The sequence below is a fragment of the Eptatretus burgeri genome, chromosome 11 (genome assembly GCF_056783735.1).
Source record: "Eptatretus burgeri isolate ZD-2024b chromosome 11, Ebu_testis_v1, whole genome shotgun sequence".
In the NCBI taxonomy this organism is placed as follows: Eukaryota; Metazoa; Chordata; class Myxini; order Myxiniformes; family Myxinidae; genus Eptatretus; species Eptatretus burgeri.
The window spans coordinates 47,560,041-47,584,469 of record NC_140971.1 but is presented as its reverse complement, the minus strand read 5'-3'; the positions used below and the strand labels follow the sequence as shown (position 1 = coordinate 47,584,469).

The following is a 24,429-nucleotide window of genomic DNA, read 5'->3' as shown; positions in this document are numbered from 1 at the left end:
CTGATGTTGGCTTAGTGGTTAGGGTGGCTGGCTTTGGATCTCAGGGTCTTAAGTTTGAGCTCCGTGGCTGCTGAATTAACACTGGGGCGGGTGGGGTTGGGGGGGGGGGGATGAATCAGCCTATCGTCCTTCTGAGGTCGGCGAAATGGTACCAGTATACTGATAGAGCGGCACAGCATCAGTGGCACAGCCGTGCTTCCAAGAAATGATAGCTACTGCCATACGCAAGAACAGAACAGATCACCCGGTATGTACCAAAGTTTGTTCATGGCATTAAAAAAAATCGGGCCTTAAGGGGGTCTGCAGCATTGCTACCCAAAATAAGTGTTTGCTTTCTTCTCAGAAACTACACAGGCAGTTCCGATTAAACTTGACCTCAACCTTCATCACCCATGATGGACCAAAGTTTGTTCACGGCATTAAAATAATTGGGGTCTAAGGGGTTCTACCCGGTTACCCCCCAAAATAGGTATTTGTTTTTTCTTCTCAGAAACTGCACACACAATTCCGATGAAACTTGACCACAACCTTCATCACCCGAGGTGTACCAAAGTTTGTTCACTCTATTTTTTAAAAAATGGGGTCAGAGGGGATTTAGGGGATGGTGGTTGCCCCCCAAAATCGGTATTTGCTATAACATTGGTTCATTGGTATATTTTCCTGATTCCGTCCCACGTTGACTTCCTCCTCAGTATCATTATTCTTCCAGGTGTGTGTGTGTGTGTGTGTGTGTGTGTGTGTGTGTGTGTGTGTGTGTGTGTGTGTGTGTGTGTGTGTGTGTGTGTGTGTGTGTGTGTGTGTACAGTAGACTTGGCGTAAGTCGGCAGCGTGTAACTCGTCACTTCGCCGAAGTCGGCAGCGTCAAAAAGTCCCGAATTTATCTAATGTTCAATCCCTTTGAATAAAGTCTGTAAGTCGTCATCTCTAAGTCGTCACTTCGTCTAAGTCGTCAGGTGTTGTCCGTTCCTGCATAATGGAAACAAGTAAATTACCACGCCTAACTCGTCACATGGAACTTCTAACTCGTGAGAAGCCAGATTTCATGGAATCGTGATGTGCGCTCATTGGTTTACACCGCCAGTGATAGGCTATTGATAACTGCGCTGCGTTCAGCTCAGTCAGCGTGCCGTCCCACAGGCATCTGAAGAGCTAGACAGGCTGCGCAATGCAGTCTCTGGCGAAGGAGTAAAGGATCGATCGAGCTTAGTGTTGAAGTCCGATCATGGTTTTATAATGGCTTGTTTTGTACATCACCGCACTCACTTACACATAGGTATTAAGTGGTAGTCATCACCACGATGACTGTGTGTCATGTAATTTGTCGATGGTATATGAGTTTTCATTCCATATGAAAACACTTTCTACATTCATTCCAATGAATTAATTCTAACAGCCATTCATTCCACATTTGTCGATGGTCATATACCATCACCGATGGTATATGAGTTGTCTTACAGTTGTTCATTTTCTTTACTTTTGATAAAGTGATTCATGAATTCCATCTTTGCTTGATCACTTTCCAACTCGCCAATGAACCCCCACCTATGCCCGAGGATTGTGTTTCCCTTTTGGTACAATAGCCTTATTTTTTTTTGTGTTCGGAACACATTTTGTGTTCGTGTACGCTTAAGTCGTCACTTTTTTTCTCGGTCCCGATGGTGACTACTTACGCCTAGTCTACTGTGTGTGTGTGTGTGTGTGTGTGTGTGTGTGTGTGTGTGTGTGTGTGTGTGTGTGTGTGTGTGTGTGTGTGTGTGTGTGTGTGTGTGTGTGTGTGTGTGTGTGTGTGTGTGTGTGTGTGTGTGTGTGTGTGTGTGTGTGTGTGTATATATATATATATATATATGTATATATGTATATATATATATATATGTATATATATATATATATATATATATATATATATATGTATATATATATATATATATATATTTGTTTTGTTTAAGATTGGAGCGGTTGGGATTTCTCATTTTTAAAGAAGAAGGCGCTTCCAACCAAAAGTAAGAAAACTAGATCGATTCCGCTAATTTGACAAAAATGTGAGACAGACCCGGTCTCAGACGACGTTTCGCCGGCTTCATCAGGCATAATGGAGGCATGATTGTGCCTAGCGAAGCTGGCGAAACGTTGCCTGAGACCGGGTCTGCTCTCGCTTTTTTACTCAAATGAGCGGAATCGATCTCGTTTGTTACTTTTGGTTGGAAGTACCTTCTGTAACAACAAAAAAAAATTATGTATATGCCTGGTGTTTGTTCAATGGTTGGAGTGGTGGGCTTGGGGTCCTGTGATCCAAAGTTCAAACCCCACTCAGCTGTTGAATTAATACCAGGTGGGGTTGACTCTACCTGTCTTCCTTCCGAGGCCGGCAAAATGAGTGCCAGCTTGCTGATATACTGCGTCGGAATGGTGACCCGTCCAGGATTGTGTCCAATAGCCAAGGTGACTGTTTCGGCAGCATCAACGCTCTGCACAGAGTGTGGTCCCGATGGATGGTTTGATGGATATATATATATATATATATATATATATATATATATATATATATATATATATATATATCGAATTGTTTGTCGGTGGTCTTTCTCTCTTCTACCGCTTTCTTTCTGGTCTTGCACCCTCTGTCCTTTCTGTGCTTCCCTTCCCCCAGGTTTCTGGAGGGTGCACATGGTCCACCACCAACCCCCTTCTGATGAAAATCCAGTGTCGGTGTTCAACCCCACTCACTCGTTCCTTTTTTTCTGCTGCCTGTGGAACCAACTTCCACATTCTCTTCAATCTCACTCCTCCCTCCAGGTTTTCAAGACAGCTGTTCTCCACCATATCAGATCACCCCTCCCCCCCTTCCCACACACACTCTAAAATCATGATCTTTTCTATCCCCATTGAACCCTTCTCAAGCCCATTTCTTTCCAAATTTCCAGTTTTTCCTTCCTGAGATTTTGTGGCTTTATCCATCTTGTCCACCCCATGTGTCCTCCTTTATTCTTCATTCTTCTCCACATTCTCTATTTGTTCACGTTCCCCTCTATTTTGTCCCTTAACCTTGCTGTTGGTGTGTTTCCACCCTATCTTTTGAACAGTTCCTTTTGTTCTGTTATGTCCTGAGCCATTCTATGTTCTAGCTCCTCCACGAGTCCTCGACTTTTTGAGTTGTTCAAAAAAGATTTATACAAGCTTATTAAATGTACGGGTCAAAGTCAATACCATACACCCATGCCATTAACTTGGAAGCACAAACAGTAACCTGGAGCACAAGCATTAATGCTGGATTACAGTTATTTTATCGCCACTCAAAGAGACATTTCATCTTTCTTGGGAGGGAGGGGTGGGGAGAGTGAAATTTGATGTTGAAACGCAGCTAGTAGGGAGTTTCTCAAAGCGTAAAGACCAGCAAAAGACTGAGATGGGGATAATAGAGTAGGAATTGAAAAAGAGGAAATTTTGTATGAAATGAGACTCATCAAGGAGCAAGTGGCTTTGCATCGAGTACAGTGAAAATGGACAGCACACGTATTAGCCCAGATTGTGTTCCAGAGCCAAATCAAACAATAGGTTGATTAATATTTCCATAACTGTTCATGTTTGGTGATGGATATTGTTCCCTTTTTATGGTTGTGCATATTCTCATCTGTTATGTTTGTTTCATTGATGTTGTTTTCATTGTTTGGCTCAAAGGAATCAGTATTTTGTTAAAGATTTTCAGGACCAAATTTGCCAAATTGCTGACAATTTTCAATCCACTTCTGTACGATTATGATAATCTGAAAGAACAGAGGACATAAAATGCAGCAAATGCATCAAACTAGAACGACACTCGGTAGAGCGCATACCTCCGCCAGGCTGAACAGTGTACGTTTTGTATCCCACTGATAGGTCGGATCTGGATTGACTTGTTCTTGTCACCGAACCAACTCATCCACCAAGTTTTGTAATAATGCATCCATAACTTTTTAAGATATCATGTTATATATCGTTTTTGGCCCCATCTCTCAATGGTGAATCATCGTTTTCACTTATCCGGATGCGCATCTTCACCAAAAACGAAGCAATTCATCCTTGTCAAACACCGACCCTGTCCAAATTTCGTCTGTATCCATCCAAAACTTTTTGAGATATCGTGCTCACAAACCAACAGAGAAACAGAGGTGAAAACATAACCCCTGTCTACCTTCGGTGGCGAAGGTAATGATATGAAACCAAAATCATCAAGCCATCTTCATCTTGTCAAGGTAATAGTGATTGAAAACAAAAGTGAGGAAATATCAGAGAAGCAAGGGGATATAGTACAAAAGGGACGGTGGGAGAGTGTGAGGATAACGGAAAGAAAATGCAAAGGAAGTGGAGAGGATGCTGAGCATGGTGGGGAGAAAATCAAAATTCCAACTTTTTGTTTTTGTCTTTATGATTCCTTTTTTTTGTTGCAATTTTGTTATCCAGTGACAAAACACCTTCCCCATTTTGGAAAATGTGGAAAAAATTATTTTTTATCAAAAGTAGTTCTCCTGCCATTTGTGATCATCTCGTTTTCTTTATAGTGCCCTTAGTCCGAGCTAGCCAGCATATTGAAATTGGTCGCCTGTAGGATTATTTCATTAACTCTTGTTCAAAACAAATGAAAGTTACAATATATTCATAATATGTAACTAGCCGAAACCCCATCACAGACGGATTCCGTTCATTCAACCACCCTCACCAGCTCACTCACACTTGAGGGACATGGACTGGACAGGGCGTGCTTGCCCCCGCCTACTCATCCCCCGCCCCTGCCCCATTCTGCCCCCCGCCTTCAATTTGCTTACCCCCGCCCAAAAATTTAATTACCCCGGTCCCACCCCCGCCCCTTCACTCCCCGACCCCCGTCTCTTGATTCCCCGCCACACTTGCCCCCGGGCCCCCGCCCCCGTCCACCCCCTCACACTCAACCCCGCCTAATTCACCTCAGCTCCCGCCCACTCATCCCCCGCCCCATTCCCCCCCATCTCCCGCTTTCAATTTGCTTACCTTGCCCCCCGCCTCTTCACTCCTCGCCCCGCCTCTTCACTCCTCGCCCCCGCCTCTTCACTCCTCGCCCCGCCTCTTCACTCCTCGCCCCCGCCTCTTCACTCCTCGCCCCCGCCTCTTCCCTCCTCACCCCCGTCTCAACCAAAAGTGTTTATTTTGCTTCAGAGTTGAAGTTTGACTATTGCCACTATGTGCGATGCACTCTTACAGGTACGAAGTTTCTTTCATTCCAGGTCACAGTACCGAGAAAAACATGATGCGACCTCGAGGAGGAGCACAAAATTGGTCCTTCAGTATTAATATGTAGAAGATACAATGTTTCTTGTTACATTTTTTGTGTCAAATTCACATTCTGAGGTGGTCAGCATGTGCAGAGAGGGTTTTACATTGCAGACGCTATTTTCGAGGAGTGGAATTACACCTCTTAGCGGTAACGCTCTGTCGACGACAGACGTAATGACGTCACCGAATGACCGATGATGTCAGGACGTCCTGACGCCTCTCAGCAGTGACGTCGCACGTCGCCATGTAAACGAATGTGAAACGAAAAGTCTTTATTCTGCTTCAGAGTTGAAAGTTGACTATTGCCATTATGTGCGATGCACTCTTACAGGTACGAAGTTTCTTTCACTCCAGGTCACAGTATGGAGAAAAACGTGACGCGACCGCTAGGAGGAGCACAAAATTGGTCCTTCAGTATTAATATGTAGATGTGCATGAGGTGATGATACAAAAACCTACTTCCAAATTGTGTTGTTCCAGAAAATGGACGATCCAGAAGATCTGGATATAAAAGTGGCTCAGCTTGCGGAACTGATAAAGAATTCTCGACATCTTGTCATGCACACTGGTGCTGGCATTAGCACGGCTGCTGGCATTCCAGACTTCCGGTATGTTCAACTATTGGCAATATGTGTGAACCTCACTCTTGATGAATGATTTTTGAGTTTTTCAGCTTTGACATTTGTTGGCTATTCAATTTTTTTTTTCCTTTAAACACAATGCTTATTGTGTCTCCAGTTTCGACCTCTGACGTTTACAGCACCCACTGAAACCATGTTCCTCACCCTTCACCCATGATTCCGCCTCTTGTGCTGTGATGCATTCATATTTTTTTTTGTCCTGCTATTTTCATTCAGTCGATTTTGTGCCCATTGACCCTTTTCTACCTATTTTTCTATTCTTTAAACAATCCTTGATACTTGAATGCAGGTGGACAAAAAATGGAAACACCTTGGTAAATAAGGAGCACCAAACAACAGCTTCCACACAGGTGTGGTTCACGTGTTCATGAAGCAAATAACATCACAGCATTCTTGGGGTCATGTATAAAAATGCTGCACAGGCCTGGTTGCCCATAGTTATGGAGACCAAGAGGAGATCCCCAAAATGCCCCCATCCACAGAGCACATGTGGTTGGTCACCAAATGGTTTGATGAGCATGACACTGATGTTACTCATTTGTTATGGCCTTCTCAGTCACCAGATCTGAACCCAATAAAGCATTTATGAGATATTCTGGAACGACGCCTGAGATAGCGTTTTCCACCTCCATCAAACCGATGTGAGTTGAATGACTTTCTCTTCGAAGAATGGTGCCGTACCCTGTTGCAGAATTCCAGATGCTGGTGGACTCCATGCCACGGCGCATACAGACCATACTGGCTGCATGTGGTGGCATAATGCCCTATTAAGTGACTTTGCATTGATGCATTTTTTTTTTTACCACTACCTGTATACATACATATACAGGGTGAGTCAATGGAATGTGATGGTTTTCAGAAAGCAGCTGCAGCTAAAGCCACACTGTGGTGGGGGAAACCTTGTGTGTCACGTGATCTGCAAGTTACACAGTTTCTCCTGTCGGTGTAGCTCGAAACGGTATGGAGAACTGGTCAGTGCCACAACTCGTGTTTGCAGGAAGGGAATTTTTTGAATGTCAATCGGTAGTGCAGGTGCAGAGAAGATTTGGACTATTTGGAGATATCGACTGTTTGCCTTGGTCCCCTGATCTAACAGCTGCCGACTACTTCCTATGGGGGTATTTGAAGTCAAAAGTTTATTCCACCAAACCTCGCACCATCACTGTATTGAAACAACGCATCACTGAAGAACTTTGAGCAATTGACAGGTTTATCATGGCTGGTTATGGCGATTTAAAGTCCAGATTATATGAGTGTATCTGTTGTGGTGGAGGCCACTTAAAAGATGTTGTTTTTAAAAAAAAATAAGTACAGATGAATAAATTGAATTGTACTGCTGTTTTGCATTTTATTCAACCCAGTTCTCCACAATAACGCTTTAAAAACTGGTACATTCCGTTGACTCGCCTTGTATGTGTGCCACGTAGACACCCCTTGTAATTAGTGGATTCACCTATTTCAGCCACACTCATTGCTGACAGGTGCATAAAGTCAAGCACACAGCTATGCAATCTCCATAGACAAACGATGGCAGTGGAATGGGTCATACTGAAGAGCTCAGTGACTTTCAACGTGGCACCGTCATATGATGCCACCTTTACAACAAGTCAGTTTATCAAATTTCTGCCCTGCTAGCGCTGCTCTGGTCAACTTAAGTGCTGTTATTGTGAAGTGGAAACATCTCGGAGCAACAACAGCTCAGCCGTGAATTGGTAGGCTACACTAGTTCACAGAATGGGACCACTGAGTGCTGAATCGTGTCGCGTGGAAATATCATCTGTCGTCAGTTGCAACACACTACTGAGTTCCAAACTGCTTCTGGAAGCAACGTCAACACAAGCACTATTCATCGAGAGCTTCATAAAATGGGTTTCCATGGCCGAGCAGCCGTACACAAGCCTAAGATCACCATGCGCAATGCCAAGCGTCTGTTCAAGTGGTGTAAAGCTCACTGCCATTGGACTCTGGAGCAGTGGAAACGCGTTCTCTGGAGTGATGAATCGTGCCTCACCATCCGGCAGTCCGACAGACGAATTTGGGTTTGGTAGATGCCAGGAGAATGATACCTGCCCGAATGCGTAGTGCCAACTATAAAGTTTGGTGGAGGAGGAATAATCGTCTGGGGCTGTTTTTTATGGTTCTGTCTCGGCCTCTTAGTTCCAGTGAAGGGAGATCTTAACAGTACAGCATACAATGACATTATAGATGATTCTGTTTCCAAGTTTGGGGAAAACTCTTTCCTGTTTCACCAGAACAATTCGCCCTGTGCACACAGCGAGGTCCATACAAAAATGGTTTGTCGAGATCGGTGTGGAAGAACTTGACTGGCCTGTACAGAGCCCTGACCTCAACCCCATCGAACACCTTTGGGATGAATTGGAACGCCGACTGTGAGCCCGACCTAAGCGCCCAACATCAGTGCCCGACCTCACTAATGCTCTTGTGACTGAATGGAAGCAAATCTCTGCAGCTGCAGTAATGTTCCAACATCTAGTGGAAAGCCTTCCTAGAAGAGTGGAGGCTGTTATAGCAGCAAAAAGGGAACCAACTCCATATTATTGCCCATGATTTTGGAATGAGATGTCAGATGAGGAGGTGTCCACATAGTTTTGGTCATGTTGTGTATGTTTTATCTATAATATATATATATATATATATATATATATATATATATATATATATATATATATATATATATATATATATATATATATATATATATAGTTTCTCACCACTCTGGCGTGCCAGCGACCGCTTTTAACTAATCGCAGCCGTGCGCCCACCGGACGTGGCAAACCTAGTCGCAGCTTTCAGATCAATGCCGAAATCCAGCTACGGGTGTGTTTTTACTCACACCGTAAATCAGCCAACTATTCTGTCCACGCGCGTCAGGGTCCGATTGCCGAATTGTCGATTTACCTTCGTATGTGCGCAGACAGAAATGCCAGGGATTTACACCTCAACGGGACCTGCATGGAAACGAGCCGCTTAAGCAGCTCGCTCCGTTTGCGATTTGCCAAGCTGTGTATTATCGCGAGGCCCCGTTGGACCCAATTATCTTATCGGCTATTTAAAAGCCAGCTAATATTCCGTATGCAATAATGGCAGTCAATGACAGGAAAGGACGCAACGAACAGGTGAATATTTAAACAAGGACATTTATTTACACACTTATGCAGTCAAGGCAATGAATGCAATGGGGGTAAGGGACAGGACATGAGCAAACAAAGACCTACAGCCGTTTGTCTATTTATGATGTACACAATCACTTAACAGTTCTACTTATGGACACGGGCCACAACTTTCATACAAAGAAAAACCCAGGAAAGGAAAGGGCAGACTGGACCCGTCGGCCTTTATGTTCGTGGAACTGTGAAGACTGCAAGAGCTCCAGGAAACCGTGCTGGTTACCTGCCACCCTCGTGGTGACTCGCTGGCTGGCGACCTCTCTCTCCGGCTTTCTCCACCTTCCCGCAGTGCTGCACGGCTCTGCAGGCTTGGCTGTGCTCCAGGCTTCGCTGCGCTCCGACTGCCCTCCAGTGGACTCGAACCTTGTGGTGTTCTCCCGACTGCAGCTCGACTCCGCTCCCAGACTTCAGACTAACTCCACGGCGCACCCAGACCGACTCAACTCGACTCACTGCTTGGTGAACCCAGACCGACTCCAGACAAACTCTCCAGGCAAGAAAAACTCACTCGCTGTGCATTCCAGCGCGCCTTTTTATGGGGTCTGTGGGAGGTGAGTTTGATCCCCCACCTTCGACCTATCACCCCCCGCTGGCTCCGCCCCTTTTGATATTTTGATCCGATTTTTATCGCGAAATGCGGAGAAAGCAGACGTTGTAGAAATCATCAGCCGTGGAAAGCGGACGTTGTAGAAATCATCAGCTCCCGCGTCTGTCGGTGGAGATGCCGCTCGTCCGTGGGATTCGCCGTGGCTGGCGAAAAGATGGCGGCGTTTGTGGAGATGAAGGTGAGGTGATGTTGTGGTTGCTTTGTGGTGGGGGTGGCGTGGTTGTTGAAGTAGTGGTTGTTTCAAAATGAAGATAGCAAAAGAATAATGGCTGACTCAAAGATCACAGCCCGGTGACACGAATAAACCCCTTTAGACATCGGTGGGGAAATCTAATCTGAACACACTTATCGACATAACTGATCTCTGGGAAACCTGAATGGTGTTCTGTGAATTTCCACAACCGTAACAATATATTGCAGTAAATCCTCAAATATTGTGTTTGGTTCGGTTCCTGGAAAATTCCACGATCTTGGAAATCAAGGGCCAATGGGGAAAGGGGTTTCAGTTCCTTGACTTTAAGGAATTATAGAAGAAGGTGAACAGAAGCCAGAAATAAACACATTACAATTTAAATGAAGGTCCAAGAGATATATATATATATATATATATATATATATATATATATATATATATATATATATATATATATATATTTTATTTTTATATATACTAGACTAGGTGTAAGTCGGCAGCATGTAACTCGTCACTTCGCCTAAGTCGGCAGCGTCAAAAAGTCCCAAATTTATCTCATGTTAAATCCCTTTGAATAAAGGGTCATCCCTCTCTAAGTCGTCACTTCGTCTAAGTCGTCAGATGTTGTCCATTCCCACGTAATGGAAACTCAAGTAAATTATCACTCCTAACTCGTCATACGGAACTGCTGCCTCATGAGAAGCCCGATTTCATGGAATCGTGATGCTCGCTCATTGGTGTACACCGCCAGTGATAGGCTGTTTATAACTGCGTACACACGCTGATCACACTGCAGGCAGGACAATGGCGACTAAGTGTAAGCTTACAACTAAAACCTACCAAGAAAAATACGACATTATCCAGTTTTGCGAGGCAAATCCACTGATTAAGAAAACAGACATAGCTGAGAAGTTGGACATCAAACGGCAGGCATTGAACGATATCTTGAAGAATAAGGGCAAGATATTTGGACAAGTGGAGAAGATCGTGAGGCCGGTGGGAAGTGTGAAATGCGTGAAATGTTTTTCCTTTGAAGATGTCGATGACGCGCTCATCATCTGGTTTCGGCAAATGTTGGCTCAGCCAAATATTCGGATTCGGCCGATACTGTCTTTCGGTGGAGGATTGCCCAGCCAACATCATGGAATACAATGACCGGTTTGAATCCTTTCTCATGCACCAGATGCCCAAGAGTTTGAGGCATTCAAACATAACGGATTACTTCACGAAGAAGTAAAGGATCGATCGAGCTGAGTGTTGAAGACCGATCATGGTTTTATATTGTCTTGTTTTGTACATTACCGCACTCACTTACACATAGGCATTGAGTGGTAATCATCACCACGATGACTGTGTGTCATGTAATTTGTCACCATACCATCACCGATGGTATACGAGTTGTCTTACAGAGTTGTTCATTATCTTTACTTTTGATAAACTGATTCATGAATTCCATCTTTGCTTGATCACTTTCCAACTCACCAACTCACCCCCACCTATGCCCCGAAGATTGTGTTTTCAATAGCAGGCTCTCACACATATGTGTCCAGGCCACGCGCGACTTCATCCTTCACCCCACAGTCATCATGAATGTTCGCATACGCGTAAGTCGTCACATTTCTAAGTCATCACTTTTTTTCTCGGTCCCGATGGTGACGACTTACGCCTCGTCTACTGTATATATATATATATATATATATATATATATATATATATATATATATATATATACATACATATATACATACATACATACATATATATATATATATATACATACATACATATATATATATATATATATATATATATATATATATATATATATATATATATATATACATACATACATACATTAAGCCGCTGTCACACCTTGACGTTTTAGCCAGCGTATGGCAAGGTATCAAAATGTATGTAAAACGCTGGCGTACGCTGAACTATTGCTGTTTTTTTCCAGTTTTGGACGTATGCATAACGTATTAGTAACGTAAATAGAACGTTTCAATCACATATAGATAACTTATACCAACGAATACTGAGCGTGTTGTCGACGTTCACAACCTATGCCCAACGATAATCTAACTTATGCATAGCGCGGCAGTGTATCGTCGACTATCACGTGGCATCACCTATTGAAAGGCTGCGGCTCGACGATTCAAATCATAACCGCACTAGACATCGAAGTGTCAAGCTGCTGTCACACCTTGACTATTTAGCCAGCGTATGCCGACGTATGAAAAATTTGTCTAAAACGCTGGCACACGTCGAATACGTTATGGGTAAGTTTTGTATACATTAAGAGCATGCTGGCATACGTCGTAGTACGTCAAATTTTCAGCATGTTGAAAATTTCTTAACGTACTCTGCGTATGACACACGTTAGGCATGTGCTGGCATAAGTTGTAGGCACGCAACGCGATTGTTGACCCACGTCGACATACGTTACTCATAAGTCAAAACGCGTCGAGGTAATGGTTAGCGTCAGTGTTCCAGACTCCCTGGTTTATTTTTTTTATTATTTTTTTTCTTTTCTTCAGTATGACGGTGATGTTGACACTTCGATTTCTAGTGCGGTTATGATTTAAATCGTTGAGCGGCAGACTATTAATTATATTATATTATAACCGCACTAGAAATCCAAGTGTCGACATCACCGTCATACTGAAGAAAAAAAAAACCAGGGAGTCTGGAACACTGACGCTAACCATTACCTCGATGTGTTTCGACTTGTGAGTACCTTACAAGTAACGTGTGTCAACGATCGCGTAACGTGCCTACAACTTATGGCCAGCGTTATGCGGAACGTGTGAGTCATACGCTGGCATACGTCGAAAAATTTCAAGCATGGAAAATTTGTCTAACAGCTCGGCGTGCTACGACGTATGCCAGCGTGCTCTTTAAGTATACAAAACTTACCCATACGTATTCGACGTGTTCCAGCGTTTTAGCCAAATTTTTCATACGTCGGCATCTGCTGGCTAAATCGTTAAGGTGTGACAAGGCCTGATACATACATACATATATATATATATATACGCGGTGTGTTCAAAAAGTATCCGACCTTTGTTCAAAAAAATACCCGTATCCAGATACACCAAACTTACACTAATCTCCTTCAAAGTAGTCCCCTTGGGCTGCGAGACACTTCTCCCAACGGTTCTGCCACTGTCGGAAGCAGCGCTGGAACGCCTCTTTTGGGATGGTGCGTAGCTGGTCCGTCGCATTCCGCATGATGTCTTCTCTGGACTGAAATCTGGTCCCTTTCAGGGCATTTTCAGCTTGGGGGGGGGAAAAGCCATAAGTCACATGGAGCCATGTAGGGAGCCTGACGAAGCACAGGTGTGTTGTGTTTGGCCAGGAAACTATCAAATGTGAAGAATGGGCGGGTGCGTTATCATGATGGAGTTGCCAATTGACCGCTGCCCACAGGTCCGGCCGTTTGCGTCGCACAGCGTCACTAAGGTGACGCAGTACCTCTTGGTAGTAATCTTTGGTGATGGTTGTGCCGTGTGGTGCATACTCGTGATGAACCATGCCACTGGAGTCAAAGAAGATGGTTAGCAAGACTTTGACATTGCTGTGGACCTTCCTTGCTTTTTTTTGGCCTCGGAGATGTTGAATGCTTCCATTGTGATGACTGGAACTTGGTTTCTGGGTCGTACCCATAAACCCAGGTCTCATCACCAGTGATCACTGTGTTGAAGAAGTTGGGATTGCTGTTCACAGTCTCCAGCATGTCCTGTGCGATCTCCAAACGGAGTTGCTTCTGCTCGATCGTTAGCAGCTTTGGCACGAACTTCGCTGAGATTCTCCTTAAGCCCAAATCCTCAGTCACAATGGAATGCATGGATCCAATGCTGATGCCCGCCTCGTCTGCAAGTTCTCTGATCGTGATTCGACGATCCTGCATCAGCAGGGTCCTCGCTTGTTCAATGACTATCTCATTTCGGGATGTTGAGGGCCTACCAGAACGTGCTTCATTTTCCACTGATGTGCGACCATCTTTGAAGCGGTTGTACCACTCTTTTATCTGCGTGGTGCCCATTGCTTCGTTCCCGAAGGCCTGTTGAATCTTGCGGATTGTTTCCACTTGGGAATCGCCAAGCTTTACACAAAATTTGATGCAGTAGCGTTGTTCAAGTTTTTCCGCCATTTTGTCAAAAACGAAAATCCAACGGCGCTCACTTACACTTCCTCACTCATCGGCGGTCTGTCGGAGACTGACAGTTTCTGCAGCCGGGAAAATATTCACGCATACGAATTAGGATCTCCTACATACGTGCACCAAACCACGCCTCCCTAGCTTCATTTGTTTACGCACGAAAAATTAAGGTTGGATACTTTTTGAACACACCTCGTATAAAAAGCATGTCAACATTGAAATTAACATTTATAAAATAAATACAGCACACAACAAGAAAAAGAGCAATCAGAGATTGCAGACCCTTACCAGGACTGTTTTTTTTTTTTTTGTGGTGTTTGTGTAGTGGTGTGTTTTGTTCTTAATAACAGACATAACCACAGTAGAACTGCCACTTTATAACTGCTGGCAGTGATGGCAAAGTGTGAGTTCCAAGAAATCACACTTTGATTTTACACTTCACCCTGACCCATTACTTTTATTCTGATTCATTTGAATTCAGAATGGTATGAAAATAAATTCCATTTAAATCAAATGGAAGACCAAATACTGTAGGTACAGTCCTGCAAAGGAGTTGTCATAAAGAACGCAAACAAGTAAAAAGCAAAGATGAACTCATCAGGAGGAACCTGGATAAGATTCGGGTTTCAGCTGCTACTCCTCTGCTCTCAAACCCAACAAGGCACAGCAAAGTGAGTCTTGGTCAAAAAAAAAGAATAAAAAAAAAAAAACCCAGATCAAAAAATTTAAATAACCCTGGCTACCAGATCATGTGCTTGATCAGCTTGAAATTTAAAACATATATTTCCTCATCACTATTTAATCATAATTGTGAAGTTTCACGTCGGTCGATCTTGTGAGTGGAGGAGCTCCTTGTGAGCCAATGGCCATCCATATCTAGTGCCCAACTGTCTGTGGACGTCCTCCTGCATTTGGGTTTCTTTGTTTTTGAGGAGATTAGAAGCAGGATTTGCACTCCGGCCACCGTAAAATCCTTCACTCAGTAAAACACAAGAAAAACTCAAAGAAATTTGAAAGCTCACTCCGTGGGAGTACCTCCTGTGCAACTGCCCTTCACAGGGCAGCTCACTGGATGAAAGGATTGGGGAAAAGCCTTCGGGACCCCCACTCTTTGATCATAGGAGGAAAGCCACTGAGTAACCTTCCCACATCAGATTGTGGTGGTGTGTGTGGGGGTGGTGCTTAGGTGTCATCCACCAGACAGCGGTCTTCTTGGTTTAGCCTGAGGCGGTCCCTTTTGGTGGGTGCCTGGAATATCCTATGCCGAAGAGAGGATAATCACCTGTCTGTTTTCAGCCGAACCTCAGAAAGTGCTCCAATACTGATGTGCAAACGGTTGACCTCAGAGAATGAGTAGTGGCGTGATCATGGCGGGTGGTCACACATACTATTGGTCTGGTCGCTCTGATGGTTACCATGCTGAAGGAGTTGCTCCAGCTGTTTCCAATGATAATTGAGGTAACACCGGTCAACAAGCATATTGAGAGACGAAGGATTTGTCACTCCTTGGGTGCTGTTTCCCTGGTCTCTGTATATTCTTCGCCTGAGGCGAGTGATCTCACCGTGAAGGATGCATTCTATGTCACGCTTGAGTCTGTGGTTGATCAGTGCCCCAGGCGAGATACTCTTCTAGTCTTGGGGGATTTCAATGCATCGATTGGAACTGATAGGAATGGTTATGAGACATGTGTTGGTCCCCATGAGTCTCTGGAACTGTGAACCAGAATAGCACTACGTTCCTTGCCTTTGCAAGAAATCATGGACTTAGGGTGGCTGGTTCATGGTTTCAGCACCCACAGGCTCATCGCTGCTCTTGGTATTCCAACCCTAGTGATGTGGCAAAGGAGATTGACCATGTGCTCGTTTATGCTCGCTGGAGGATGATCCAGAACTACAGGGTCTACCGGAGTGTTCAGTTCCTCAATACTGACCACAGGCTTATTGTAGCAACTCTGAAGTTGCAGCTGCAATCCAGGAGAATGGTACCATCCCAGCCTATTCTGGATGTTGGCAAGATCAAGAATGAGAGGGTAGCTAAGGCATTTGTGAACAGGCTGAGTGGGGATTTGGGGAGTCTGGGTGCTTTGGGGAATCCTGAAGAGTGGTGGAGTACTTTCAAGACCACCATCCTTGATGTTGCCGGTGTACGTCATGGGACTCACCGAATGGTGAAGAAGAATTTTGTCTCTCGGGACACTGGATACCATTGACCAGAGCCGCAGGGCCAGGCTTAATGGAAGAGATGAGCTGTTCATAGAGTTGAGGCATAAAACTACGTGCACTGAGGGTGGAAAAGGAGGCCTATGTGCAAGGAATCTGTGAGGGGGTAGAGCATCACCTGTGGTCAAGTGATTCGCATCCTGATTACAGGAGAATTTGCACATGGTAGGTGGTTGATTTCATAAATTTCTCAATACAATTATTATTTTGATTTTCCACCTGTACAAAACAGCTCCCTCTCTGCATGTAAACTGTTCATTGGTTTGGCATGAGCAGTTTTGCCATTTACTGCATGTGAAACCATTCGCTGGTTCGGTAATATCTCGATACAAATGTGATTTTGAGTTTCCACCAGAACTGCGCCACTTTTTCTCGTTATTAAAGTGGGTGGTAGGTTTAATAAATAGTGCCTGATAAACGATGTAATTGAATAGGGCAATTAATTATATTCAAAAGGGGTATTTAAATTAGCCCAAACACCCAATTTTTTTTGACATGCACTTTCTTGGAGTTTTCTTCGTATGCATGCAAGGTTTCAGGCTGTGAGGTTTCATTGTTTTGGAGTTATGGAGGAGACGCTAACACACTGGCACACACATACTGACATTTATTTGTCTATGTATATACAGTATATACATACATACATATATGCATGCCGACAATAAGGAAGAGTCACATGATGCACAGCACTCGATCTCACTCAATGCAGCTAAGGACAGCAAACTTGTAGAACATCGGTTGGAAAATCCTACCAGGTTTATCTTCCAGTCCAGATTTGTTACCAGAGGGTTTTCATCTAATTCCATGATTGTGTGGTGTGGATTCACGCACACCTTAAATGTATGTATAAGCCTGGTGTTGGCTTAGCGGTTAGGGTGGCGGCTTGGGATCCAAGGGTCCTGAGTTCAAACCCCGTTGGCCGCTGAATTAATACACCAGGGGGTTGACTCAGCCTGTCATCCTTCCGAGGTCGGCAAATTGAGTACCAACTTGCTGGGATAATTGAGCCATTCGAGTATCCTGCGTCGGAGTGGCGACCCGTCCAGGATTGTGCCCAATAGCCCAGGAAACTGCTTCGGCAGCTCCGACACTCTCTGCACAGAGTATGGTTCCAATTATTATTATTATTATTATTATTATTATTATTAAATGTATGTAATTTTTTTTTTCAATTGTGTTTTCCTCACCATATTGCTGTCGAGATGGAAGGCACCTTGGTCACCAGATCTGGTGGTGTTATGGTCGGAGCGACCTTTCCGAGTCTGGGAGGTCGGTGGTTCAATACCTGACCGAGTCATACCAAAGACTTTAAAAGTGGTACATGCTTCTTCCGAGGTTGTCGGTCAACATTTAGAAGTTTAAGAGCATGGAAAATCCCTATAAGTTGGCATACATGGGGAGGAGGAATCTAACTCAAACAAAGCAATGTCTTTGGATCTGTATGTCTGTTACTTATGGAATCCAAAATGGTGTGGCAGACCTCCAGTGAATGTTTCATTCATGCTTGGGGTACCCATGGGCATTAAATCTGTCGTGGGGATTAAATAAAATAAAATGACATTCTGCAGTGGTAAACTTTTCATTGAAGGCTTACTATCATGTACCCATTCTAAATATCCAAAGTCACTGCAAGCTTGTTGCAAGAATAATCAAGGAACTATTTTTTTATTCAAATTATAATTCATCTTGTGGAGGTGATTGATTCAATAATTCATGCAGTTTGGGTAAGGAATGACAACAAGGTCCAGTTTGGCAAATTATAAACACGAGTACGTGCATGGCCGTACATGCAAAAAACAAACAAACAAAAAAAACTTTCAAACAACATCACACACCATTCCTTCGCTGTCGTAAACAACGACTGGATTGGGGCATTGTGTTTAAGAAAATTGAGAAAGTACAGAAATCGAGAAAGAATGAATACAGTAAGTCGTCACTATCCGGAAGTCTGGAAGTTTAGTCCTCACTGTCTGGAAGTTTGCATATCGCAGTTATGATTATTCGCAATTTAGTTTTAATGGCCAATTATTCAATTAGCACCAACGCATTTTGCCTTTTCGCGATATCGCAAGGAAAAACACAAAGAGAAGAGAAAAAAAAAAAACGTACGTGCAAAAAAAAACAAAAAAAAAAACAATGTCACCCTGACCCGTATCTTGCCAAAAGGTGACCACGTGTGACTTCTTTAAGGTCACACTGAGGTGAACAGAGCTGCTATCCACCAGGAGCGACTCCTTGAGGAATATCTGCCTACGAGAGATTCCGAAGAGAATCGTTCTACAGAGTAACCATGAAAAATATGCTTTTGCCTCATAACGTCACCAAATGACGTCATAATATCTCAAGCTTGACATATCTAGAAAGCACTCATCGAGGTGTTCAATTTGAGGTACTACACGATATGGTTCCTAAAACTTGAAAATTTGACCTTGGGGTCAAATATGTTTGACCTGAGGCGCTCACCATGAAGGTCAAGGCCAATCGCCACCAAAAATTAATCAGCTGAGCGCCAGACCATGAACTATATTCCCATGAAGTTTGAAGACTATCCGATCAAAATTACTCAAAAAATAAGGGTTTCGTCGACTCCCCTGATTTGCGACAGTGACCTTGACCTTTGACCTTGACCTTCAAAATTTTATGCGCTGAAAGGGACCTCTATAGGCCTCTGATATGCGAAGTTACAAAAATTTTCAATGACAACTGTGCTCTGCAGAGTGATTTATACGTGATTACAGACCAAAAAAACAAAAACAAAAAAAAACATATGAAGGTCAAGGCCATTCGCATTCACCACCAAAAATTAATCAGCTGAGCGCCAGACCATGAACTATATTCCCATGAAGTTTGAAGACGATCCGATCAAAATTACTCAAAAAATAAGGGTTTCGTCGACTCCCCTGATTTGCGCCAAAGTGACCTTGACCTTTGACCTTGACCTTCAAAATTTTGTGCACTGAAAGGGACCTCTATGGCCTCTGATATGCGAAGTTACAAAAATTTCCGATGATAACTGTGCTCTGCAGAATTTTTTATGCATGATTACAGACAAAAAAAAAAAAAAAAAAAAAAAAAACATACAAGCTGACTAACATATCTTGCAAAACTTCGTTTTGGCAAGATAAAAAAACCTTTCAAACAACTACACAGGCCGTTCCTTCGCTCTCATAACCGACAACTGGATTGGGGCATTGTGTTTATCTTTAAATACGCATAAGAAATCGAGAAATTATTGGAATACAGTAAGTCATCACTATCCGGAAGTCCGTACGTTGTAACCCGTAATGGGGAACGCGGTTGAGGTTCTCTTCCCCAGCGGCCACGCCTACGCAGCAACGTGTCTTGTCATTGGTTGGTAAATAAATGGCCATAACTTGGGAAGCACTTGTCCGATTAATATCAAACCTTGAAAAGGCACATCCTCAGGTCCCCAGCAATATACCTGGCAAGTTTCAATTAGATCGGACCAGTGGTTGTCGAGAAACAGCGGTCACACCACACCACACCACACCACACACACATTGCTGGAATTGTAGATAGATGAGATTTATTCTCTGTCTGTCTCTGGTTCCCCTATCGCACCATCAGGCGCATACGTTTGCCAAGCCAGTTTCAATGGCCAGGGAGCACAATCTTGGTTGGATCGCCACTCCAACATTGAATCAGGGCAGTGATTTGGAATTTGGTCATGGTCCCAGAGATAGCTTGCCTTCTCTTCGCAAAGGACACCATGGAATCTTCAACATCCAACAACTAACTCTGGTTGATGGTACGGTCGTTTAACGTCCATCCGAGGGACAGCACACAGATTGATGAATCACCCAGCCTGTGAAACACCAGGATAACAGTTCATAGCTGGGTCAGGATTCAACCCAGGTTAGACAGCTCAGCGGTGATTGTATGTACCTCTAGGCCATCCTGTCAGCCCCATTATATTTATTACACCATTTCGATTCCAAACATTACAGTGACAATTATTTGGGCAATAATATCGATATTTAAATAATTTGACACTTCAGTCCGACATCCATTTTAAGTGGTCGTACACAACATCAAGGCTCTGCACAATTAATCTATACACTAAATTTCAACAATGAATGAAAGCTTTAAAATAAAAAAACACAACAAATGCATGGACCACAGAAAAAGGGAAAGAAGAGCAATTCTGGACATCAACCTTACTCCTTGAGAATCAATTTTTTTTCTCGGCGTTGGTTTATAGGTATGATGAATGGAGATCAGCAGCAGAACAAAAAAAGTTCAATCTCCCAGTCCTGTCACACAGAGCATAAACAAAGGTGTTGCCTCCAAGCAAGCTTGAATAGAGCTGAAGGAGTGCATGTTCAAACTGAGCAAGCAAGCTTCATGGAATCAAGGCCCCACCCCCAGCAGTCCATGAATCATCAGAATTCCCAAAAGATGTGATCAACCTCTTGTCTATGGATTAGCTCTTTGACCACATCTCTAGGTCTTCATCAACATCTCTGGGCCATGACTGCATTCTGATTCCCCCAACTCTCCCTCAGGCCACCTTGACTCTCTATCTGAACCCCACCCCTTTTTGTCACAAATTCAACTGGCACAGGAATCTATGTGATGACAATTAATCTGAGTAGTTCCACTTCATTATTCACACCCATGCTTCCTGCATAAATGAAATCACTTGCAAGCCTGCACCACTTCCTCTGCCCATAGTTCCTCCACCCACATTTCATCGGGGAAACCCTGATTCACATCTTTTTCCCACCCCATTTTGGTTCAAACCTATTCAGTTCCCATTGGTGATCCTTCAAGCCGGTAACATAATTATATGTTCTAAAATAGATGACGGACAGACAGACAAACAAAAACAAGATGAACACCAGAAAGATGCATAAACCATTTTATAACGAACAAACATTCCTGCATTCTATACTGAAAGATAATTGTGGATATTCCCCACGATACTACATACCGTAGTTCATGCTATCGGAAAGCATACTGTTATGAAGAATACCTTAAAGTTATGCAAGTAAAATGTTTTTTTTTTTGTTTTTTTTTAAAAATACAAACAAGCTTGAATATAAATGAAAGCCTGGGTCAAGTTTGAGGCGCATTCATACGATTGAACCTGAGCTCATGAGAGACATGAAAAGAGAAGAGCGGTTTAGTAGTCCTTATGAAGATGTGAAATACAAAGGGGAATGTAATGAATTTTAAATGCAATTGGTGTTGTTACCAAGATCTCTCATTTGATCCACTGTCACCCCAACCCCCATCAGAGGCCCTAATGGAGTGTGGACCATGGAGGAGAAAGGCTTGGTACCAAAGTTTGATGTGACATTTGAGGAAGCAAAGCCCACCCTGACCCATCTCGCACTAACGGTGCTTCAGCGTGTTGGTTTACTCAAGTTCCTCATTAGTCAGAACGTCGATGGCTTGCACGTCCGTTCAGGCTTTCCCAGGTTATCTCGGTTATTCATTTGCTTGTGTGTTAACTCTCAAACGCTTATAATTGAGTCAATGAACCTATGAGTTGCACTTGAACAAAACTTTTATTTTGGTCCAAATGAAGCTGAATTAATACTTCGCTTGTGCGTTATCACATCATAATGATGCCAAAAATACCACAATACCTGTTGGAATAAAAATATTTTTCAAGTATTAAACTAAGAAACTTACATTTTAAGGCCAAATTTCCTCCTTTTTTACCTGATTATATATATATATATATATATATATATATATATATATATATATATATATATATATATATATATATATATATATATATATATATATATATATATATATATATATATATATATATACGTGTGTTGTGTCGGAGACGAGAAGACCACGAGGGAGGTGGGGGGAGGGGTTGGGGAAGCTCCCTCGGGTTCCCACCAGACTCTCCGGAATCGCAGGCCATCGCACACAAACAACTTTGTGACGCGGCGGGTCGCTGATCGACCATGAACGCCAATAACTCGACCACGTGACTTGGGGTCCTCCGTCTAATAAATACCGTTTACCTACTGTCACGTTATCTAATTACCTGGGGACACGCCATCGGTATGCCTTGTTCAAACCGGATCACCTTACTGGATCAGATGCAACCAAGTGTAACTGTCCAAGGACATACTGGTGAGGAAAACAGATCGTTTGGGGATAACGTCCCGGCTAGGCTCGGATATGAACCACGCTGGACCAATGCAGGAAAAGACGAAAACGAGCTGGGAACATTTCTATACAAGCATTTAGTTACACTCAAGTGAGGAAAGGTATGTGGCACAGTAAATTGGGTTTATTGGCATTTACAGCAGTGTTAGCAAGGAATTTGTGGGATGTGACAAAAAGCAAGCAATTTACAAAAGCAGACAGAGCAGACTTTCCCGTTGGAACTTCTTCAACCTTAACTTATGCTACGACACGTACCATCTCTCTCACTCACTCACTCACTCACTCACTCACTCACTCACTCACTCTCACACACACACACATGGAAGATTAGATCGCCAGAAAGAAAGAGAGCACATGAGGATAAATGGCCTCGCAGTACCTGTCACGGTCGGCCGACCAACTCAACCCAGTACGCTTCGGGGGAGGGAGAAATACTGGTGTCTAAGGTGTGGGAGTGTGCGGTGTGATGTAGTGAAATATGGGGGGTGTGGTGTCGTGCCAGAGGAAACTGTGATTGTGCATCGGTGATGGATGCTCTTTTGTGCGTCCAAAGGGGACAAGATAGAGGGGTGGAAAGAGATGGAGGAGAGAAGATGTGTGAGGAAAAAGATACCTCGCCAAGTCGTGCATAGGTCTGTGAGTGTAGTTTGTACCTCCGTGGGACGCTCCGCTTGAGTATTCCCACCTCAGGAGTCGGCGCGTTATCTGTTGCTTAGTTACTTTGCCGGGACTCGTGGTAATATGCGCCCCGCACTGGTCCCAGAAGAACGTCTGTCGCACACCACCCATGGGTGAAGATCATGCGACGGGCAGACAATGATTAGCATTGAAGAAGAAGGCGAGGCAGAGTGGAGAGGGCCAGGCGGAGAGGCGAAGGCGAGGACCAGGCAGAGAGGCGAGGGCGAGGCAGAGAGGAGAGGGTGAGGCAGAGAGGTGAAGGAGAGGGCCAGGCGGAGAGGCGAAGGAGAGGTCGAGGCAGAGAGGCGAAGGCGAGGGCCAGGCAGAGAGGCCAAGGAGAGGGTGAGGCGAAGGAGAGGGCGAGGAAGAGAGGAGAAGAGGAAGAGAGGTGAAGGAGATGGCGAGGAAGAGAGTAGAAGGGGAGGGCGAGGAAGAGAGGCGAAGGAGAGGGACGCGGCAAGGCAGAGAGGCGAAGTAGAGGGTGAGGAAGAGAGGCGAAGGAGAGGGCGAGGTGAAGAGGAGGGTGAGGCAGAGAGGAGAAGAGGAAGGTGAAGAAGAGGGCGAGGCAGAGAGGCGAAGAAGAGGGTGAGGCAGAGAGGCGAAGAAGGGGGTGAGGCAGAGAGGCGAAGAAGAGGGTGAGGCAGAGAGGCGAAGAAGAGGGAGAGGCAAAGAAGACTGCGGATGGCTCTGATCCGCCTTTTATAAGCCCCGTGTGAAGGGTGGGGTGACGACCCAAAGCAACACGCTGTGACCCGAATCCCACTTCTCTATTGGGCCACAGCGGTCCGAGCCATGCCCTGCCAGGCTCCTGGGGCCGGAAGCGGTTTCATTTACACATCCGGCGTGACACGATCCGGAGCTCCTGTACCAAACTCCAACCTCCCGGATTTCTCTTCCCGCGGTCTTCCTGATTGCATCCACACATCAAGATCCTCAGACAGTTATTTCCTTAAATGCATGTTCAGATTAGCCCCATGCCCATGTCTAATGCGATCTTAAATGTAATGCGTTGAGAAGGGCAAAGGGTAGATGCCCTCTCTTATGGGAAGCTTTTTTCATTATGACAGACACGTTTACACACATTTCTTTCACGAGCTCTGAAGCCCGTCCTCATTTTTCCTCAGCAACATTCTTTCGCGAGCTCCGACGCCCGCCTTTTTTTGAGAGCGCACGGGTCGTCATGGTAACTGTGCACAAGTGGGGCGGGGTGAGCTTGGTGCGGACTGCACCCGAGGAGATGGCCCGGAGATATAAAACGAACGGGAGGTACTTTCTGTGAGAAAAAAAGCGGGAGA

At 44.2% G+C, this 24,429-nt stretch overlaps 1 protein-coding gene across 5 annotated transcripts in view; it reads left to right on the top strand.

The window, feature by feature from the left end:
• SIRT6 (sirtuin 6) overlaps positions 1–24,429 on the top strand; it is a 75,366-nt gene that overhangs the window by 18,683 nt on the left and 32,254 nt on the right. For 3 of the 5 annotated variants that reach the window (XM_085846350.1, XM_085846351.1, XM_085846349.1), the window contains exons 2-3: positions 5,764–5,891; positions 21,556–21,738. In XM_085846350.1, coding sequence (XP_085702476.1) covers positions 5,764–5,891; positions 21,556–21,738 — 311 coding nt within the window. The remainder of the gene's footprint in view (positions 1–5,763; positions 5,892–21,555; positions 21,739–24,429) is intronic. The other 2 variants (XM_085846353.1, XM_085846352.1) reach the window with 1 other exon arrangement.